This window comes from Zingiber officinale, chromosome 4A, assembly GCF_018446385.1.
Source record: "Zingiber officinale cultivar Zhangliang chromosome 4A, Zo_v1.1, whole genome shotgun sequence".
Classification (NCBI taxonomy): domain Eukaryota; kingdom Viridiplantae; phylum Streptophyta; class Magnoliopsida; order Zingiberales; family Zingiberaceae; genus Zingiber; species Zingiber officinale.
This window is the reverse complement of record NC_055992.1, coordinates 97,981,324-98,000,736: the sequence shown is the minus strand read 5'-3', so window position 1 is coordinate 98,000,736 and position 19,413 is coordinate 97,981,324. Positions and strand designations below refer to the sequence as shown.

General features: G+C 33.9%; 2 protein-coding genes across 2 annotated transcripts; both read left to right on the top strand.

The window, feature by feature from the left end:
- Nucleotides 1–391: 391 nt before the first annotated feature.
- LOC121970300 (transmembrane 9 superfamily member 3-like) lies at nucleotides 392–5,578 on the top strand. The gene is made up of 7 exons (XM_042520910.1): nucleotides 392–619; nucleotides 1,046–1,086; nucleotides 1,174–1,756; nucleotides 3,371–3,508; nucleotides 3,646–3,802; nucleotides 3,919–4,403; nucleotides 5,109–5,578. Exons 1-7 carry the CDS (start codon nucleotides 456–458, stop codon nucleotides 5,326–5,328), a joined length of 1,788 nt encoding a protein of 595 aa, XP_042376844.1. The 5' UTR covers nucleotides 392–455; the 3' UTR covers nucleotides 5,329–5,578.
- Nucleotides 5,579–12,912: 7,334 nt separating this feature from the next.
- On the top strand, nucleotides 12,913–16,525 carry LOC121972533 (purple acid phosphatase 17-like). The gene is made up of 8 exons (XM_042524190.1): nucleotides 12,913–12,920; nucleotides 14,792–15,041; nucleotides 15,335–15,491; nucleotides 15,575–15,682; nucleotides 15,748–15,875; nucleotides 15,954–16,082; nucleotides 16,163–16,230; nucleotides 16,315–16,525. Exons 1-8 carry the CDS (start codon nucleotides 12,913–12,915, stop codon nucleotides 16,523–16,525), a joined length of 1,059 nt encoding a protein of 352 aa, XP_042380124.1.
- Nucleotides 16,526–19,413: the final 2,888 nt, after the last annotated feature.

The window sequence follows — 19,413 nt, the reverse complement described above, 5'->3', positions numbered from 1 at the left end:
ATTGGTGTAAAAAATACCTTAAAGATAATTTTATCCAAAAATCATATCAATCAATATATAAATTTAACCTAAGATTGAAATTGCACTTTTAGAATTTAATAGGAAGTTTTTTTCCTAAACAATAATAAAATTTTGAATTTATAGTTTCAAACTATATAATTTCTTTTGAGTTTTTAAGTAAAAAATGATGTATCAAAATTAATAACAATTTTAATTTATCTAAATTATTTAGTTGTTTTTTAAACACGTTGTTCGGTGTACTCCATGATTCGTATCGTAACGATCCACCAACGTAACTCAATTTGATCCCAACCCTCCGTTCCCTGGTCTTTAATATTTCAAACGACTATTTAAAAATCTCCATTGGACTCGATCCGACTCCGTGATCTCCAATCCTATAAAATCGTATCGTTCAATAAGCTCCGAGTTGGAGGAGATCTCAGAGATTTCGATCGATGGAAATGAGGAAGCCGGCGATGGATCTCGCCGTGGCTGTGGTCGCGCTTCTGCTGTGCTTCGGCGTCGCCGGAGTCTCGTCGGACGCATCCAATCACCGGTACAAGAAGGGCGACCACGTCCCCCTCTACGTCAACAAAGTTGGCCCTTTCCACAACCCCAGGTGAGTCTTCGCCTTCTTCTCCTTGGATCTGACACTCTCGTCTCCTGATCCGGTGCATCCGCGCGTTCGAGTTTGATTTGGAAGGACGCAGCAATGTTGGGGGTTTTCAGTTAAAGTTTCCTTTGGATTTTTCCATTCCTCCAGTGAATGAACTTATGAATAATAATTTACTCCTTGTGATCATTTGTTGATAGATCTTTCCATATTTGTGTTTGTAAATTGGAAGTCAAAGGGTGACTCTGAAAGTAATTATGGCAAACCATATCAGGGTTTCAATTAAATTACGCGTTATATATTCGATACTGAATGGATTTCATCTTCAATTATTTTTTCTTAAAACTTTGATCGATTTGATTCTGTTTACCGCAAACTTTTGTCCTTGGATTACACCGTTCTTACTCCTTTTACATGTTTACACGTGCGCAGCGAGACGTATCGCTATTTTGATCTACCATTTTGCACCCCAGGTTCGTCTGTAGTCCATGGTCTGTGTTCACCATCAATTCGTTGATTCTTATTTTGTTAATTTGAGGATCTATTTTGGTTGGTATCAGAGCATGTGACTGAGAAAAAAGAAGCACTTGGAGAAGTTCTGAATGGGGACCGTCTGGTAGATGCCCCATACAAGCTTGACTTCGGTACAGATCAGAAGGCTGAATTGCTTTGCAAAAAAAATCTCTCAAAAGCAGATGTTGCCAAGTTCAGAAGTGCAGTCTCCAAGGACTACTACTTCCAGATGTATTATGATGATCTTCCTCTTTGGGGATTCATTGGAAAAGTTGACAAGGAAGGTAAAGACCTTGAGGAGTACAAGTACTTCCTCTACCAGCGCTTCCACTTTGATGTCGTGTACAACAAAGACAGGGTGATTGAGATTACTGTCCACACTGATCCCGATATGCTGTTGGATGTGACAGATGATAAGGATATTGAAGTGGAATTTGTGTATTCTGTTAATTGGAAGGAGACCACCATATCATTTGAAAAGAGGATGGAGAAGTATTCTCAGACTTCTTCACTACCTCATCATCTGGAGATTCATTGGTTCTCCATTATAAATTCTTGTGTTACAGTTCTTCTCTTGACTGGATTCCTTGCTACGATCCTCATGCGGGTGCTTAAAAATGACTTTGTCAAGTAATGAACCTTGCACATTATTGTCTCTTTATCCGGCTGTTCATTTATTACTCCATAATTAGTAGTAGAATTTTAATGTTCAAGAAGAAATTACAAACGGTACTAACTAAAATTTTATTAGCTGTCATCAAGTTTTACTGAAGAATTATTGATCTTTACACTTAGTTGCAGCGCTTTTTGTAACTGGGATCCTCATAATGTCATCATTTCTTTGTTTGATTGAGTTACTCTTGTTTTATTTCTATTTAGGTTCCCTTTGATTCCACTCAAGTTCTCTGAACTGTATAATATTTCATGGTTAAAACAATTTTCAGTGTCCACAAAATTGCAAGCCAATTTTGATACTATCTTTTGCTTGTTCCTTAGATCATGAATGGATGATTTACTGAGACTATCCAAATCAGTTGGAAATATCCTAAATTACATTGTTAAATCAATAAACCAATGGTACACTATTTTAGAGGGGCAGGAAAGACTCTATAAGAATAGGTGCAAGTATACATTGAGAGTTGTGGATACTGTAATGCATTTTTCTTTTGTGGGGCTATCTAGAATGTAATCAATATAGTCAAAGATATCTGCAGTAAAGACAATTGAAATTGCGATGTTACATGAAGGGTAGATGTTGGGTGTCACATTTGAATAGTGTGACATGTACATATTGTATGCAAATGGTTTTGTTTTATTTTATTTTCAATCATTCCACATTATTTGTCAAATTTGTAGCTCAATCATCTACCATATAGTATGGGAATAGTTATGGATAATATATTATGAAAGAATTCATTGCAAAGATTTGGCAACTTAATTTGCATTATACAACAACAAAAACCAAGCCTTTATCTTGCCAAGGGGGTCGGTTATATGGATCCTCCTATACCATTGAAAATTTGCATTATGCTAAATAAAATCAATCAAATAAAAAAAGTAGTACAATGTGACCAATTCATGGTTATTTTGTAACTTTCTATCATAATGAGTTATAGTAGAGATGTGATAAATACAGCTAAGCATGACATTGGCATTGAATGGTTATTTCTGCTGTTATAGGTTTGAGAATCCACTAGATTGGTAGGACAAGCGCTGGAAATGTAACATGTCATTCAGTGGATTTCGATTTTAACTTGAAACATGTTAATTGTGTGTTACTTTTAACTTTTTCCATTTTATTAAAATGATAAATATATAAATTAGTTTTTTTTTTCCCTAACTACTTCAGCTTTTGAGATAAATGGTTAAGCAATCAACTTTAACATGTTTAAGGAGTATTATGAATCGAAACATTTAAATTGGTTTCTTTCTAACAACTTAAACTTTTAGGATAAAAAGCTAATCAACCTTAACACTACTTTAGCACATATATAATATCATACATCAAGAAGAAAAAAGTTGTGGGAGTGGTGATGGAAGTTGTTCTAAATCATTATACATTATTGTTTTGGTTTAGCCAGTCTTGACTGCATGAAGTCACTTGCCTAAACAGAGAACTGTTTTACTTGTCAGACTTGGGACTTTGCTTCTGTATATATGGTCCTGGGTCTCCTGGCCTTTGGCCTTACTTACCCTCCTCAAAAGAATCCTAGTGCTACATTTACCTCTTTACTTTTATTCTAGGTATGCACATGATGAAGAGTCTGCTGATGATGAAGAAGAGACTGGTTGGAAATATATCCATGGTGATGTCTTTAGGTTTCCAAAGTACAAGTCTCTGCTGGCTGCTTCTCTTGGTTCTGGCACACAGTTATTTACTCTGTGAGTATCTAGTAAAAGTTTATATTTAAATCAATTTGTGAAGAGAAAAACCATCTGTTGAACCATCTTTTCTCTCAATCTATAGAACTTGTTTTCAATCTCAGCTAACCTTAACCCTCTTTTTGCATGCATGGCAGCACAATTTTCATTTTTATTCTTGCTCTTGTTGGGGTTTTCTACCCATATAATCGCGGGGCTCTTTTTACTGCACTTGTGATCATTTATGCACTTACCTCCGGCATTGCTGGGTATGCTGCTACCTCTTTTTATTGTCAGCTAGAAGGGACAAACTGGGTATGCATTTTTATCTTCTGAAGCCACTGATTCTCATATTTTAACTCTTCATAAAAGCTTAATATTTAATAAAATGTATTCTAAAAGAATGTAACCTCTTTCTTATTGATTGGCAGGTGAGAAATTTGCTATTGACAGGATGCCTTTTCTGTGGGCCTTTATTTCTCACGTTTTGCTTTCTTAATACTGTCGCGATCATATACAGTGCCACTGCAGCATTACCATTTGGAACTATTGTTGTTATTGTCCTCATTTGGACACTGGTGACCTCTCCGCTACTGGTTTTGGGTGGAATTGCTGGTAAAAACAGCAAAACAGAGTTTCAAGCACCTGTTCGCACAACAAAATATCCTAGAGAGATTCCAGAGCTGCCATGGTATCGGCATACTGTTCCACAAATGATAATGGCTGGCTTTCTTCCTTTCAGTGCAATCTATATCGAGCTTTACTACATATTTGCAAGTGTATGGGGGCACAGAATATATACTATATATAGCATTCTATTCATTGTCTTCATCATCCTCATTATCGTCACTGCATTTATTACCGTTGCACTGACCTACTTCCAACTTGCTGCAGAAGATCACGAATGGTGGTGGAGGTAACGCAGATGTTTTATTCATCTAACACTGATGCATATAAAATGGTTAAAATTATTTCTCTTTTGTATATAGAAGTATCCTAATTTTTTTCCATTATATGTCTCTATAAAAAAATTTTCAAGCTTCCACCTCTAGTTTTCTTTTTTTTTTCTAGTTGCTCATGCATGCACAGGCATGTAAATGTATAAGTACTTAATTTTCTTGCTACTAAAAAATTGTTGCCGAGCTTGCAAAGTGTCCTTTTAAAGAGGACTGGTACTATCAGTTGCTGACTTTTCTTGATTATTCTAACGGTTAATTCCCATAATTTTTGAATTTATGCATCTTAAGGAATCTAGCTAAAAGTTTAGTTTGCCCTTTTAGTTTAATGTTATGTTTATCGACCATTTAGACCCCCTAGCATCAGCATTAATTCACTTCCTTGGGCATGTTTTTGTGGTTACTTGTAATTCTGCTGATAATTCGTTTACCATTTTCCACAAGTTGGGTTTACATTGTAAAATAGTGTTGTCGAGGCTTAGATTTTGCTTCGAACGTTCTTGTTCTGTTGCAAGACTTCTGAAAGTCCAGAAACTAATTTCGCCTTTTGGTTTTCTAGCATACATGTTCACATATCAATTTGTTTCGGGTGAGGCACACAAAATTGCCTACCAATTTACCATTCTTCCACTAACTGTGATCTGAATCTGCTTTGTCTGATCCAGGTCTTTCCTATGCGGAGGATCGACCGGCCTCTTTGTCTACGGATACTGTTGGTACTATTACCATGCTCGCTCTGACATGTCAGGCTTCATGCAGACCTCCTTCTTCTTCGGTTACATGGCTTGCATCTGCTATGGCTTCTTCTTGATGCTTGGCACGGTCGGCTTCCGTGCTTCTCTGCTCTTCGTCCGCCACATATACCGATCCATCAAGTGCGAGTAGATTATGGATCACTGAGTTGTATCAGCCTCGACGGTTTCCTTTCCAGGAAAGATTCATGCGATATGTTGACTGCTGCACTCATTCTACATGGGAATTGTAGTGGTAGACTATTCTTGGTTGTTTTCGATCGATTTAGCATCTTCCACATGTATTGTTGTTGATGTTTGTAAGGGCCCTATATTACGTGCATTCCTGAGATTCTCAAAACAGATTTTACAATCACACTATGTACTAAGAACCCGTTTTGTTTTTTTTTTTTTTGGCAATACACGTGATGTACTTCATAGAACAATAACTAATAAAAAATATCATGTTCATGTAAAGCCCCAAAAAATTGTTATTTTGTTTGTTACTCTAAATGCAGCCAGTGCAGCTTGAAATCACGTTTATTTGTCACCCCAAAAAATATATCAGCAATCAGTAGTTAAACAGTATTACACTCAAGATGGAAAAAGATGAATACATTCATCTCAGCGTCCCTGCTAATTCGTCTCCGGATCAATACGGAGGAGGTAAATCATGGACGATTACTAGTCTTTAGAATAATGATTAGCACATAAGGATGATATTTATCTCGACTTTGTCGAGATTTGAACCTCAGATCTTATGATGATAACACCTCATACGTTAGTCATTAGACCACCCGGGAAGACAACAATATTACACTCAAGTTGATTACGTAGGAGGGGAGAGGAACAGAAATTAAAGGGTGAACATTTCACAAATCGACTCGAATCATTGCCCTTTTTTCCGATTAAAGTTAGATTGGCATCTCATAAATTATCCAAAATACCTCCAGATCGAATTTTAAAGAAGTTGCAGTAGCTATATGTGAGCTTCTACGTAATTAATCATGAACAGTACTTGTCAGTAAACAAAATCAAAATAACATAAGATTATGATATTATGCAAGAAGCTAGCAATTAGTTGATACATATTGTAGCCTGTTACTTCTATACAGGGATTGTGATTTGAAATATAGCTGATATCATGGAATCCCCTTAGTTTATTTTATTAATTAAAATATTATTTTGATTAAGTTTATCACTCTCCAATAAACAAAATCAACATGAGATAATGATATTATTATAGAAACTAGTAACCCGTTGATACACGTAGCAACTACCTATTAACTTCTTCTACATAATCGATAATAATCAAATAATATTCATTTGAAATATAATGAATATCATGAGGTATTCTTAATTTATTTTATTAATTAAAATATTATTTTAATCATGTTATCAATCTTTAGTATGCAAAATCAATATAAAATAATAACATCATTATAAAAATTAGTAACCAGCTACTGCATATTATAATAACTATTAGTTACATGTAGCAGCTAGCAATTATCTACTACAATCTAAATCTTAAAATTCGATAAAGAATATTTTAGATAGTTTAATACATATTTAACTTTAATTGTAAAAGGGCGCCCATCACGATTTATCAAATGATAGTGGCCCTTTTAATATATGCCTAAAATACATATTTTAAACTTTTAACCTACTTAAATATTTGTTTTGAATAATAAATTAAACTTTATGGATACTCGATCTAAATAGATAAAATATATAAGACATAATCAAAGTTCAGCTTTTAAGCATAGTAAACTACATTATTGAGGAATAATGACCGCATTAGATTATGTTTAACAGAAATAAGATTGAAGATCAAAAGGTCGTTCAGATTCATCAAATTATCATATCAGCATTCTTTTTTTCAAAAAACAGTTAGAAGGTGCTCTAGTTTTCGAGGAGGGTGTACTGGTCAGGATTTAAAATTATGTCCGGATGATAATCCATATAATAAATCAATTACTTTAAAAATATAAATAAAATCAAAAAGTATATAAATATTAGTTTTTTAAAAAAATAAAAAAAATTAATATTCAATACATTCAAAAATATATAATAAAAATATTATTAAAGTTATACTCATGAATTGATTCTTTTTAAAATCAAACTCATTAATTATTATATCATTATCAATTTTTCCAATCAACTGGTTCAATTTATAAAAAAAAAAAATCAAAATAATAATAAACAGATTAGGTCAATCATAAAAGAGTACAAAATAAAATATTAAGATTAACTGAATACCTCAGAGGTTAAGTTATATGACATAAAATTTATTAATATTTTTAAAAAATAATTTCTTCAAAAATAAATCAATTTGTTTTAGTTCATGAATCATGGAGACTTAAGGTAAGGGGAATCTAGAAGAAGTTAAAAGAGACTAAGTGAAGCATGCGAGTAAGAAGATCAAGAACCGAAAATATATATATAGAAGATATTGATAAATAATGGTAGTAAAAAGGTGAAATTTGTCACTCTAACGTCTCACATGATCGATTTTACGATCATCTGTTAGGAAATAAATTGGGAAATTATAATTGACAGTGCAAGGAAGGGTTTTTTTTTATCTTTGTCGAGATTCAAATCTTTATCCTATAATAATAATTCTATTTCATACTAACCAACTCAACTTTATACGAAAACAAACAAGAACTTATACCTAAATGCTTCGAGGGGAAAAGCCAGTGCCTTGATGGTTTTTGAAGGGTGGAGAAATGTTTCCAATCTTTGTCAGAGCCGTCTAAGAGCTTTTAGAAAGACTTTACAACAAGTTTCAATTCACTTTGACCTGACTAACTCATGCATGCATGGAATATTATATTCTTGTATATATAAATAGATTCATGCATGGAATATTTTATTATTGTATAAAGTTATAGAAAATACTTGATTATAATTACAATATCTAATTACGATAAATTTTAATGACTAGAATCTAGCCGGTATGAATATGAATATAAAATATTTTATTATTACATGTAATGTTAATTAATATATATCAATTAAAAAATAAATATAAAGAATTTTATTTTAACTGACCCGAACGAAGGCAGATCATATAGTCGTGGTACAACAACGTTTCCTGCGTTTGGAGTATTGCAGATATTCATTCAAGAAATCAACAAGAGGCAATAAAGTATGAATTAATGTTTTTACCAAAACTGTGAGAGATGGATTTATGATCGCCTCAGCATTAATCTATCAGAGTTAGGATAATCCTATGGTAGAAAAGCCTAGATTAAGGACATTTTTAATAGTTAAATCTTTCTATAAGTTTGTTTATAATTTTTTATATGTCACATCAATATCACATAAAAATAAAAAAAAAATTACTATTCTCTTCACTATAAAAAAAAATCTCCATATAATTTTTTTTATGGTTCTACCTTATAAATGACATATCTTTGTTTATTATTTTTTCATTTAATATCTCTATATAATTTCTACTTAATATTTTAATTAATTCTGATTTTAATTTAATTTATTTACAATTTTAAATTAATAAATTAATTAACTTATGATTTTTAATTTAATTTAATTTATAATTTAATTTAATATTTAATTAACTTATGATTTTTAATTTAATTATAGTCATTTATATTTTTTTAACTTATCAAATATATTTATTTATATTTATTTTTGAAAGAAAAGAGTATAACTTTGACCATTCATGAAATAAAACATTTTAATTATTTAAAAAAAATTCAAACATCTAATATTATTTTTTCAATAGTTAATAGCTCTATCTCTAAGAGAAAAATATAGATTTGAAAAATCAAATCCGCTCTTAAACTAAAAACCTCAAGCTTACCTCCACACTCATTAAAACTTTGTGTTGAGCTTTGTTTATGTTACAAACCTTTTAAAAACTTACATTAGATTCTCTAATGATTAGAGTTTTAAATAAAATTTTTTATACTCCCTAATATGTCACATCAATACCAACTCAAAAATATAAAAATATACTAATCTCTTTTTCCTATAACTTTTTTTTATGGGTCATACATTATAAATCACATATCTATATTTATTATTGTTATTTATTTACTATGTCTATACCATTTTCATTTAATATTTTAATTAATTATCAATTTTAATTTAATTAACATTTTCATGCTCATTTAATATTTAGTTTTAATTTAATTATAGTCATGTATATATTTTTTTTAACTTATGCAATGTATTTATTTTTAAAATAATAATTTGCTAATAATTTATTGAAAGTTTATATTTATAAAAAGAAAGGAATACAACTTTCATCATTAACTATAGATCCATCTTCAGAAAAATAAATAGCTACTATCCTTAAATTATAAACATCAAATCTCATTTTTACAATAGTTCAAACTTTTTTTATTCAGTTTTTATGATTTTACAAACCTCTCAAAAATTTTATATTGGAGATGCCTTAAAAAGTCTCTTATTATCCATCAGTCACAGAAAATTAAAAAAGGATACCTTTTTACCGATTAACTTAAATTAATTATTATTAATCAAGTCAATTAAATTGATTAAAATTAATCATCTAATAAAACTGATCTCATATAATTATTGATTAATCATTAATTAACTAACTAATTAGTTAATTAAAAAAAGATTTAATTAACATATTGATTACCTTTCTATGGCAGTTTTCGACAGCCGATGGTGCCACAGGATCGAGGCAACTACATGTGGCTGGCATTGGTGTTATGATGATGATGGTCACAACTGAGTCATGATGATAAGATGGATTCGATGTCGCTTGCGATAGGGAGAGCATCGATGACGAAACACTCAACGAGGAGATTAGTGAATGTGACACGATGGCGGTTAGGAATGAAGGAACCGAAGGTGGAGCTAGGGGCAGTCGCGGTGGTCATGCAGATATCACACACTATTCGGGAGAAGGGGTGTCATAGTTGTGCTCATCGAGTTGTAGCCGAACACCTGCGATAAGGAACAAGGCGACAGTGTTGGCTGCTCGTGCAACAGATAAAGTACGTCACACATGGGGAGGTGAAGCATCGTGCAATGGGAGGAAATTTAGATTTAATTAAAATTTTCAACAAACAATCATGCAATAGAAAAAAAATTCAAGATTTACGGTAGAACTATTTTTATTTTTATTTTTTAAATGGATGGGGCTAGAGTCTATCCTAGCCCAAGGGTAGCTCCGCCCTTGAATATCTTACTTCCAACGTTGTTATAATAGCTACGAACAATGGCGGAGCCAGGATTTGTAGTCCACCTGGGCTACAAATGTCCTCCAAAGGGGTACCCGGGCTAGAGATCCCCTTGCTCTATTTGGAAATGGAAAAATCAATACAATCAAAGGGTAAAATTTAATACAATTTTAAGTGGGGTCCCCGGGCTATAGCCCGGGTATCCTAAAGCCTGGCTCTGCCATTGGCTACGAATAATTGCTCTAACGTATAGTTATTATAATATAAAAAATTATTTTTTATTTTAATCAAAATTAATCTTGACTAACTTGGCCAAAAGTATTTTAAAATATTCAAAATCACTTTAAAACATTATACCTAAATCTTAAACATCAAATCTTAAACCATCAAACTTTGAGTTCTAAATGTTAAATCCTTAACATTATTACATCAAAATACTCTTTATCAACTTAATCAAAATTATTTAAAATTTATCAAAATTAGTTTAAAATAGTGGTAGAAATGACTAAGTAGCTTCTACACACTTATAGATAAACCCTTTAAATCCTAAACTATAAAATTTTAAATCATGAACACTATTATATCAAAATGTTCTTTCTCAATGTAGTCACAATTATTTAAACTTTATCAAAATCATTTTACATTGGTTAAAATAAAATAGTTATAGAAGTTACTGAGTAACTACTACTATACTACTACAATAGTATTGTATTAGTTATTACACGTTGTAGTGATCGAGTAGCTGCTATACGTTATAGCAGTTGGTCGTAGTTATTACAACAATACTAAAAATAAGGATATTCTCGAAAAATATAGCGACCTTTTAACTTTTTTTTTTTTAAAAAAAGGGATGCTTATCTACTTATACGGGTTATAATAAGTGAACCCCGGAGATGATGCGACAGTCAAAGTCAAGGTGATACAACGGTCAAAGTCAATGGAGAGGAGCATCCCCCCACCTAGCTCCAGCGCTTAGGCTCACCAAATCAGCCTGGTGGACTCCTAGCTAGGCGAAAAAAAGCCGACCAACCCTTGGACCAGTTGAACATAAGTGGTTTCGTGCTTCACCCTGGAATTAAGGAAATAATGTAGTCAACCACTCAATAGCCGATCAAGCTTAAGGTCAGCCATCCTTGTAGGCTGACTAGAGTGATCGACCCAACTCACACTAGATTAGTCCTAGACCTAGTCGAAGGAAGGACCAAACATCTCACTCTTTGTGAGCCACTGTGGGTATGGCCAACCAACTCGATTACTGGTAAGCCTTATGGGTATCTATTTGATAATAGAACCAGATGAGTTTATAGGACTTCGTACCCATCTCTTTTTACAGATCTAGTCAGAATGCCAAATGCGATTTACATACAAGTTATTATATATCGACCGGATAAAGGGTCAACCGAGTCTAAGACACCTTGACTCAAAATACTAACCGAACATAGTTTCATTTCTCCAGAGTCCCAGTATATGCCTGGACAAACAAAAGACCGACCGGGCCTGAGACATCTATCTTTATATTATTGCTCGAGCAAATCTATAGCTCGCGCATGTTCTCAGATGGATTTCCATAACACATGGGGTCTCATATTGTTTCACCATATGGATTTCCAGTGTGCCTGAGGCACCATATTATCTCCCGAACGAATTTTTACATAACCTTTAATACATAACAAAGCATCTTAATACAAGGACTTGTACAAAGACGGTCGGCCTCGTAGGTCGGCTGGGATATATCTAACTGACAACAAGATCAAAGAATCCCAATAACCTATCAGAATAACAGCTAGATGTTAGAGAATATTCTTCAGGAAACTTCTTCAAGGGTTATTGTGTCTCTTATCAGTCAACCATTTATAACAGCATATTCTTTTATCAACCTTAGTAATAACAAAAACTATAAACAATAAAAGAGGTATACATGTGCATAAAGCGAAGATTTTTCGGATAATTATTGCACATTGCCTAGGATGTACACTTCCTTTTGCCTAACAAACTCTGACACACTGTGCCACCTTATGATTACGGAGGTTATGTGAGGTGATATATAAAGGGGGTGCCTTCTCCGTGGCAGAAGTACGTTCTCTGAACATCTGCAATTTACTCTTGAGCACAATCTATTATTTTTCATTCACCTATCCGGACTTATACTGACTTGAGCGTCTGAGGGCTTTTGTTAGGGACTTCCCCTAGTCTCAAGGTGTTGATATTTTGTTGGCTCATCTCCATGTGTGCAGGATCAAAAGAAAGTTCTTTCGTGGAGTAAAAAGGTCTTCTCGTGGTCAATAGTCAATCCACCATGCCCAACGTTCTATCTCCATATTTTTCAGATAGGATAATCTACGATTTTATAAATTTGATAAAATGATTCTTCCCTAAAATCATTTTACTCTGTAGTGGTGTGATGTGGTGCAGTAGTAAAGCTCTTAGGCTATGTTTGGAAGGAGGTAATATGCCTTGCAATAATAATAAAAAAGATAGATTCGCTACTTTAGCGACCTTCTAATGTCGGTTCCATAGATATAGAGGGAGGTAAATGCAGGTACACAGGCCATAAGCGCATGGTGGGGTAAATCGCAGGTTGTCAGTTCTTGAGAATCATCTCCTGACCATTACGCTAGAGTTGTCATGCACCCACCGTTTGCGCTACGTCCTGGGGGTATTTGGTATAGTTTTAAAGTTGTAATGTAATGTAATCTAGATTACAAAAGATAATAAAGTTTTATAATATGGATTACAAGGTAAACACAATATAATCGGATTATATTGCAATGTCACCATTTAACTAAAATTTAAATGTCAAGTATACCCCTAGTCCATTTTCGGCATCAACCGGTCACCGACATTGCTTCCGCCTCCACCACCGGTCACTTGCCGCCGCAAGCCACCACCCGCCGTCGGTCGCCGCAGTAGGCCACCACCTTCGATCACCACTGGCCACCGCCTCCCGACATCGCTGGTCGCCACCTCTAACCATCGACCACCGACATCGCTGCCACCATCACCGATCACCAATGCCGCCACCGATGTCGGTCGCCGCCGCTGTTGATCACCGACGTCATAAGATATTTTTATCATTTTATAATAATACGAATTACATTTCTTATAAAAACATATTGGATACCAAATAAAAGTATATAATCACCCTTGTAATCAATGATTACATACATTACATTATCAAATATAGTAATATAAGAAGTTTACATTATGTTATATTACAAAATTTATTATATATATATATATATATATATATATATATATATATATACACGGATAATGTAATTAGACCTGTAATATAATAAATTTTGTAATATAACATAATGTAAACTTCTTATATTACTATATTTGATAATGTAATGTATGTAATCATTGATTACAATGGTGATTATATAAATGTTAGCCTGCAGTGCTTATGCTACGGCATCGGTGCGGTTTAGTCCACGTATATTCCTGATCGGTCAGGGAACCCTGATCGGTCTGCAGACCGATCAGGAGGTTCCCTGATCGGTCACCAGACCGATCAGGAAGGCAACCGCACCAAAACCGCAAGAAATGCACCGCAGGCTAACATTCCTCTATATATATATATATATATATATATATATATATATATATATATATATATATTAGACTAAAATCTATTTAAACATAGATTAAAATATTAAAATATTTGTTAAAATTATTTCAATTTAATTAAAACTATCCAATTTAATCAAACCAAATATTATTGGAGCATGTTTATGAAAATTACCTGATTTACCTCTTCTGTGTTGGTCTTGGGATGAGTTGGCGGGGGCGCTGGGAGCGAGCGTATTCGCCTTTGCCACAATGTTTATGAAAATTACTACAATGATAGTAATTTTGAGTAAAATCTCTACAATGTGAAATAATTTTGATTAAAATTGATATAATTTAAAATAATTAATTAAAATTGCTTAGAACAATTTTAACCAAAACTATTTTAATTAGATAGTTTTGATCAAAATAATAATAATAATAATAATAATAATAAACAAAGAGATTTTTGAAATATAGAATGATTTTTATGATGTTATTGAGGATGACGAAAATAAAAGTTCTTTTTTATTTCTGTCAATAAGATATAAATAAGATATAAAGGAAGGGTAAGAGTTTAAATCTGTTTTCATATAAATAATAACTATTCTTGTATAATGCTACCGATACTAATTACATTTGAATATCATACTGTTTATAAGATCATTTTTTTTAAAAAAATTATATTTCTCATTTCACAAATGTTCTATAATAGCTACCGAGAGGCTGACCACCATTGTTCTATTTAGTATATCCTTTGTTTGACTTATTTGGAAGGTCAATATTTTACAAAACTTTGACTGGATATCATAGCTTTTCACTATATTAGAAAATTCCCCCCCTCCTCCTCCTTTCATCCAATAAACATAATAATTCCTTCCCAAGGGAAGTTAACCAAGCATTCAACCCTTTTCTTGTTTTTTTGTTTTTCATCCATTGCTCCTCCCTCTCTTCTTCGGGAGTCATGGCTGCCATCATGCATAGATTCGTGGCTCTCCTCCTCCTTCTCGTCCCTTGCTCTGGTGATGTGCCGCGGTTTGAGCATCCAATCAAGCCAGATGGCTCACTTAGCCTTTTGGTCGTCGGAGATTGGGGGAGAAAAGGGGAGTTCAATCAATCTCTAGTCGCAACTGAGGTCAATCTCTACCTACTTCTTCTCAATCCTTCGAGTGTTTGTCTCTAGGGGTAGAGGGGAAAGATGCGGAAAATATAATAAATATTGATATTGATATATATCGAACGTATCGATAGTAACAGTATATCAAAATTTCAATATAGTATTATATCATATTAAATTTTTTTATATCGGTATTGATTTAATATTTCAGTAAAATATATATCATATCGATTTCAAAATTTTAGTATGAACAATATAAAATTTATATATTGTCTGCTTAATTCTCACTTTTCAAATGTGTATAAATGTAGATGGGAAGAATTGGAGAGGAGCTGGATATTGATTTTGTCATCTCTACAGGCGATAATTTCTACACCAATGGCCTCACCGGCGTCGATGATAAGAACTTCGAGGAGTCATTCACCGACATCTACACAGCAAAGAGTCTGCAAAAGCAATGGTACAGTGGTAAGTTAATCCAACTTTACCCCTCAAAACAGGGCCATGCTCACTTCTAATGTAGCCGTTTATTCGTTTGATTTTGTTTCTAGTTCTAGGCAACCATGATTACAGGGGTGATGCTTTAGCACAGTTGAGTCCAGTTCTCCGATCAATCGACAGTCGATGGATTTGCTTGAGATCTTTCATCCTCAATGCAGGTCAAATTACTATCACTTTAACAACTAGTTTCTCTTGAGCCTGGTAACTGATTCATTTCTTACAGAGTTTGTGGAGTTCTTCCTGATAGACACATCTCCTTTTGTGAAAACTTATTGGACTGATCCCGCGGGTCATCACTACGATTGGAGGGGAGTCGCGCCTCGTGAAGTGTACACCTCGAGCCTCTTGAAGGTACGGTCGAATATCAATCTTGAGGTTCATCACCATGTTCTTGAGTGAAACTTAAGCAACTCTAATTGTTGCAATCAGGATTTGGATGCAGCACTAAGAGAATCTACAGCAGCATGGAAGATTGTTGTTGGTCACCATACTTTGAGAAGTGTCAGTGAGCACAGGGACACAGTGGATCTTCTAAATCCACTGCTTCCAATCCTTATGGTAGTCTAAATTTTTGTCATCAAATCCATCCAACTCTTTGCTGATCTATCTCTCAGTTCTGATCCTGCTAAACTGTTCAGGCAAATGGTGTTGATTTATATGTCAATGGGCATGATCATTGCCTGGAGCACATCAGCAGTAATGACAGGTTTAAGTCTCCAAATGGCTAGTACCATTAATACAAGCACAGATTGATTTGGTCTAATTAGTGCTAATATCCCTTGATTGGCAGTCCAATTCAGTATTTGACAAGTGGAGGAGGCTCAAAGGCATGGAGAGGTGTCTTATTTCCAACCTCTGACAAGCTTCAGTTCTTCCATGATGGACAAGGGTTCATGTCACTGGAGATAAGGAGGACAGCCATTGATATAAAATTTTATGGGGTGCTTGGTCAAGTTCTTCACAAATGGAGTGTGAGCAAAGAGCTGCACCCTGCGGCATAAACATTGGAGAAAGACTAAGATTGTCAGAGAAACTTGTATGTATGGTAGTGGAAAATTAGCAAATTTTATCATTGATCTTTTCCTGGTATAAATTAGCTTAAGCGTGTGTGTTAACATGTGTTTGAAGTGAAGAAACAACTTTATCCATATATTTTTCAACTGAGATTCTGACATAAGTAGTTCACTATAGCAATTTTTTTTTTTGACGATTATGCAAGAGAAGAGTGGGCAACTGAAACTCCAGTTCACCCTACCTAAAAGGTTTTTTCAGGTTGTTCGATTTCATGTTTTGGTATAAAAACCTAACAAAATCCTGATGAGATTCAAGTCTTACCCTCACCATGAAGCCCAAAAATGAAACAAGCTTTCCCCTTGATGATCAGCAGTGGCGACCACTGAGGCAGCGGCCGTCAAATCCTAGCCAGCACAAATACACATTGATTCTCCTAAGCATGGATGATTCACAAAAGAATTGAAGATGTACAAGGACTATTTCTATTTAGCAAATTTTGCAAACATACATAAACCTATAGCTACATGTGCTACCTCTTTGAGACCCTGTCAATGTATTCTGAATCATCTCACAGTAAGCAGTGGCTGTGGTGAAGATCGCCAGGACCTTTTATGTAGCATGCGAGGCAAGTGCCTCATGCCCACAAATTGGAGGGGCACCAAAATCTTAAAACAAAAAATTAGCTAATATAAGCTATGTAGGTCGTGCATATCTCATCATAAATATTATTTAATGGATGAGTGAGATTGAAACACACTATTCATTTATTTACGGCAATTTATCAAAAGGAGTACGCAGAAAATGAAAATTATCAAAAGGCATATCATAATTGTGTATTTATCAAAGGGCACAGTAAAGTGATATGGAATTCCCATTTTAACCCTTCCAGCAACCTCCTCTTCTAAGTTGTCATTTTCCAGACATCCGAACTATAATTTGAATCTTTTTTATTTTAAAAAAAAATAGTTATGATGATGGAGTCATCATTTTTCTCCCTCTCTCTCTCAGCTCGGGCATGCTTCGCCTCTCTTCGTATCTCTCCAATTGTAGCGTTATTTTAGTGGCGAAATCGTCCCTCCATTCAAACCCTACCTAAGTGTCTTTGTGTGTCCCTCAGATGACATCAAGTATTTCCACCTATAAATCCACACTGATCGCGACTCTACAGTGTCTTATGTCACTTTAAAATTTTTTTTAAGCATTGACAAAGAAAGAAACACATCATGGAGCTGTTATTTTACATGATCAACTCATAGCGATGATCAAACACTCACCCTTTAGTATTTTCTTGGACATACAAGAAATGCAACATATCCGTGGTTTATTGGTCAATATATTTCAAAATTGGGATTCAACTTCTCAAACATTTAGATTCTCAAGTACAACTTTTAATTGTCAATTTTAATCACGAAGTAGTTGTATAGTAAAATAAAATAATTTGAAAAGGTTAATATTTTAGATAGCTAATGGACCTGAGAGTGGAGTATTATGACAAATGAGGGTCTGATATGATCTCATATCAGGGACAACGTGGGCTTGATACGATCCCAAATCAGGCCTAAGGTGGGCTTGATACGATCCCATATCAGGCCTAATGTGGGCCTAATATGTGATCATATCAGACCCACCGTGGACCTGATATGTGATCATATCAGGTCCACCGTGAGCATAATACTTATTTATCTGTTTGTAGAATTCAACTAAGCATTTAAGTTATTCAGGTGTTCCAATTGCCTTCACAAGAAGAGACTTTTCTTTGCTGCTTGGTATTCCAGATTGAGGTGCTTTGGTTTTGATCAATTTAACTAAAGCATCGGGTGACCTCTTTCTAACTTACTTCTTAAATAAAAAAGAAGCTACCAGATCAAGAATTGAGAAGTTGCTTAAATTTTATGCCAACCACGTTGAAGAAGAAGAGGATGTTTTATTATTTTACAAATTCTATATTTTGTATCTATTTGTTTGTGTCTTATTTTCTTCTAGTACATATAAGGTTCCTTTATGTCTTATAGATATAGTAGATGCTTTTGAGAATCTTGTTAGATTTAACTGGGTTGAAGTCATCTATAAATTTATAACTCCACAATTACCTAAGATTAGGAACATATTTTCATCAACTCAGACAATACATTCCAACACCAACCTCCCTTACCTAAAGGGCTTTGCTGGGATTTTGGCAGTGAGTTTATATTTGATGTTAAATTTAATAAAATTGTGCCGACATGTATGAATATCTAACACTTGAGATGATGAATCAGGCATGGTTTTTGAAGCATGTGCCAATCCAAAAATCATATAAAATTGAAGGAGCACGAGTAAACAAGTGGAGGAATATTCCTTCACATATTAGTAAGGTGAGAGAATTGTTAGATCGAGTCTCATCTGAAGAGGTCAATTTTGAATACTATCACTTAAGTTAGGTTAATATGATTTTTTTAATTGATTTTTTTAATATGTGTTTTAATAATTTGACAGGTTATAATTGACCTAATCCTTACCCAATATGAGAAATCATTGGTTGAGAACCTTGATGGCTTTGATGACATTTCATGTCCAATGGAGACAACACAATTCGAAGGGAACGAAGTAGGAAAGTAATAAGGAATGTTATAACTGCATTATTCAAGCAAATTGAATTAAGGAGCTAACAATAGAGAACATACATTTGAATGATAGGGTGAAAGAATTACTTGAAATTATAGAAAATAAAGACATGCAATCTCAATCAAGCGATCCTATAGACGATCCTCAATGTGAACCAGTAGCTTTCGGAACAAGAAGTAGGAGAGGACGTGACAAAAGTCGCTATGATTACAAGGATACTCCAATTAATAGTCCATTATGGCTCCAGATTTTATCTAAGAAGCAACAGAGA

Coding starts and splice junctions, on each gene's coding strand:
- LOC121970300 (XM_042520910.1), top strand. CDS start 456: ATGGAAATGAGGAAGCCGGCGATGGATCTCGCCGTGGCTGTGGTCGCG. Junction 3,509..3,645: donor GGCACACAGTTATTTACTCT/GTGAGTATCTAG, acceptor CATGCATGGCAG/CACAATTTTCATTTTTATTC. Junction 3,803..3,918: donor AGCTAGAAGGGACAAACTGG/GTATGCATTTTT, acceptor ATTGATTGGCAG/GTGAGAAATTTGCTATTGAC.
- LOC121972533 (XM_042524190.1), top strand. Junction 15,683..15,747: donor ATCTTTCATCCTCAATGCAG/GTCAAATTACTA, acceptor CATTTCTTACAG/AGTTTGTGGAGTTCTTCCTG. Junction 15,876..15,953: donor ACACCTCGAGCCTCTTGAAG/GTACGGTCGAAT, acceptor TGTTGCAATCAG/GATTTGGATGCAGCACTAAG.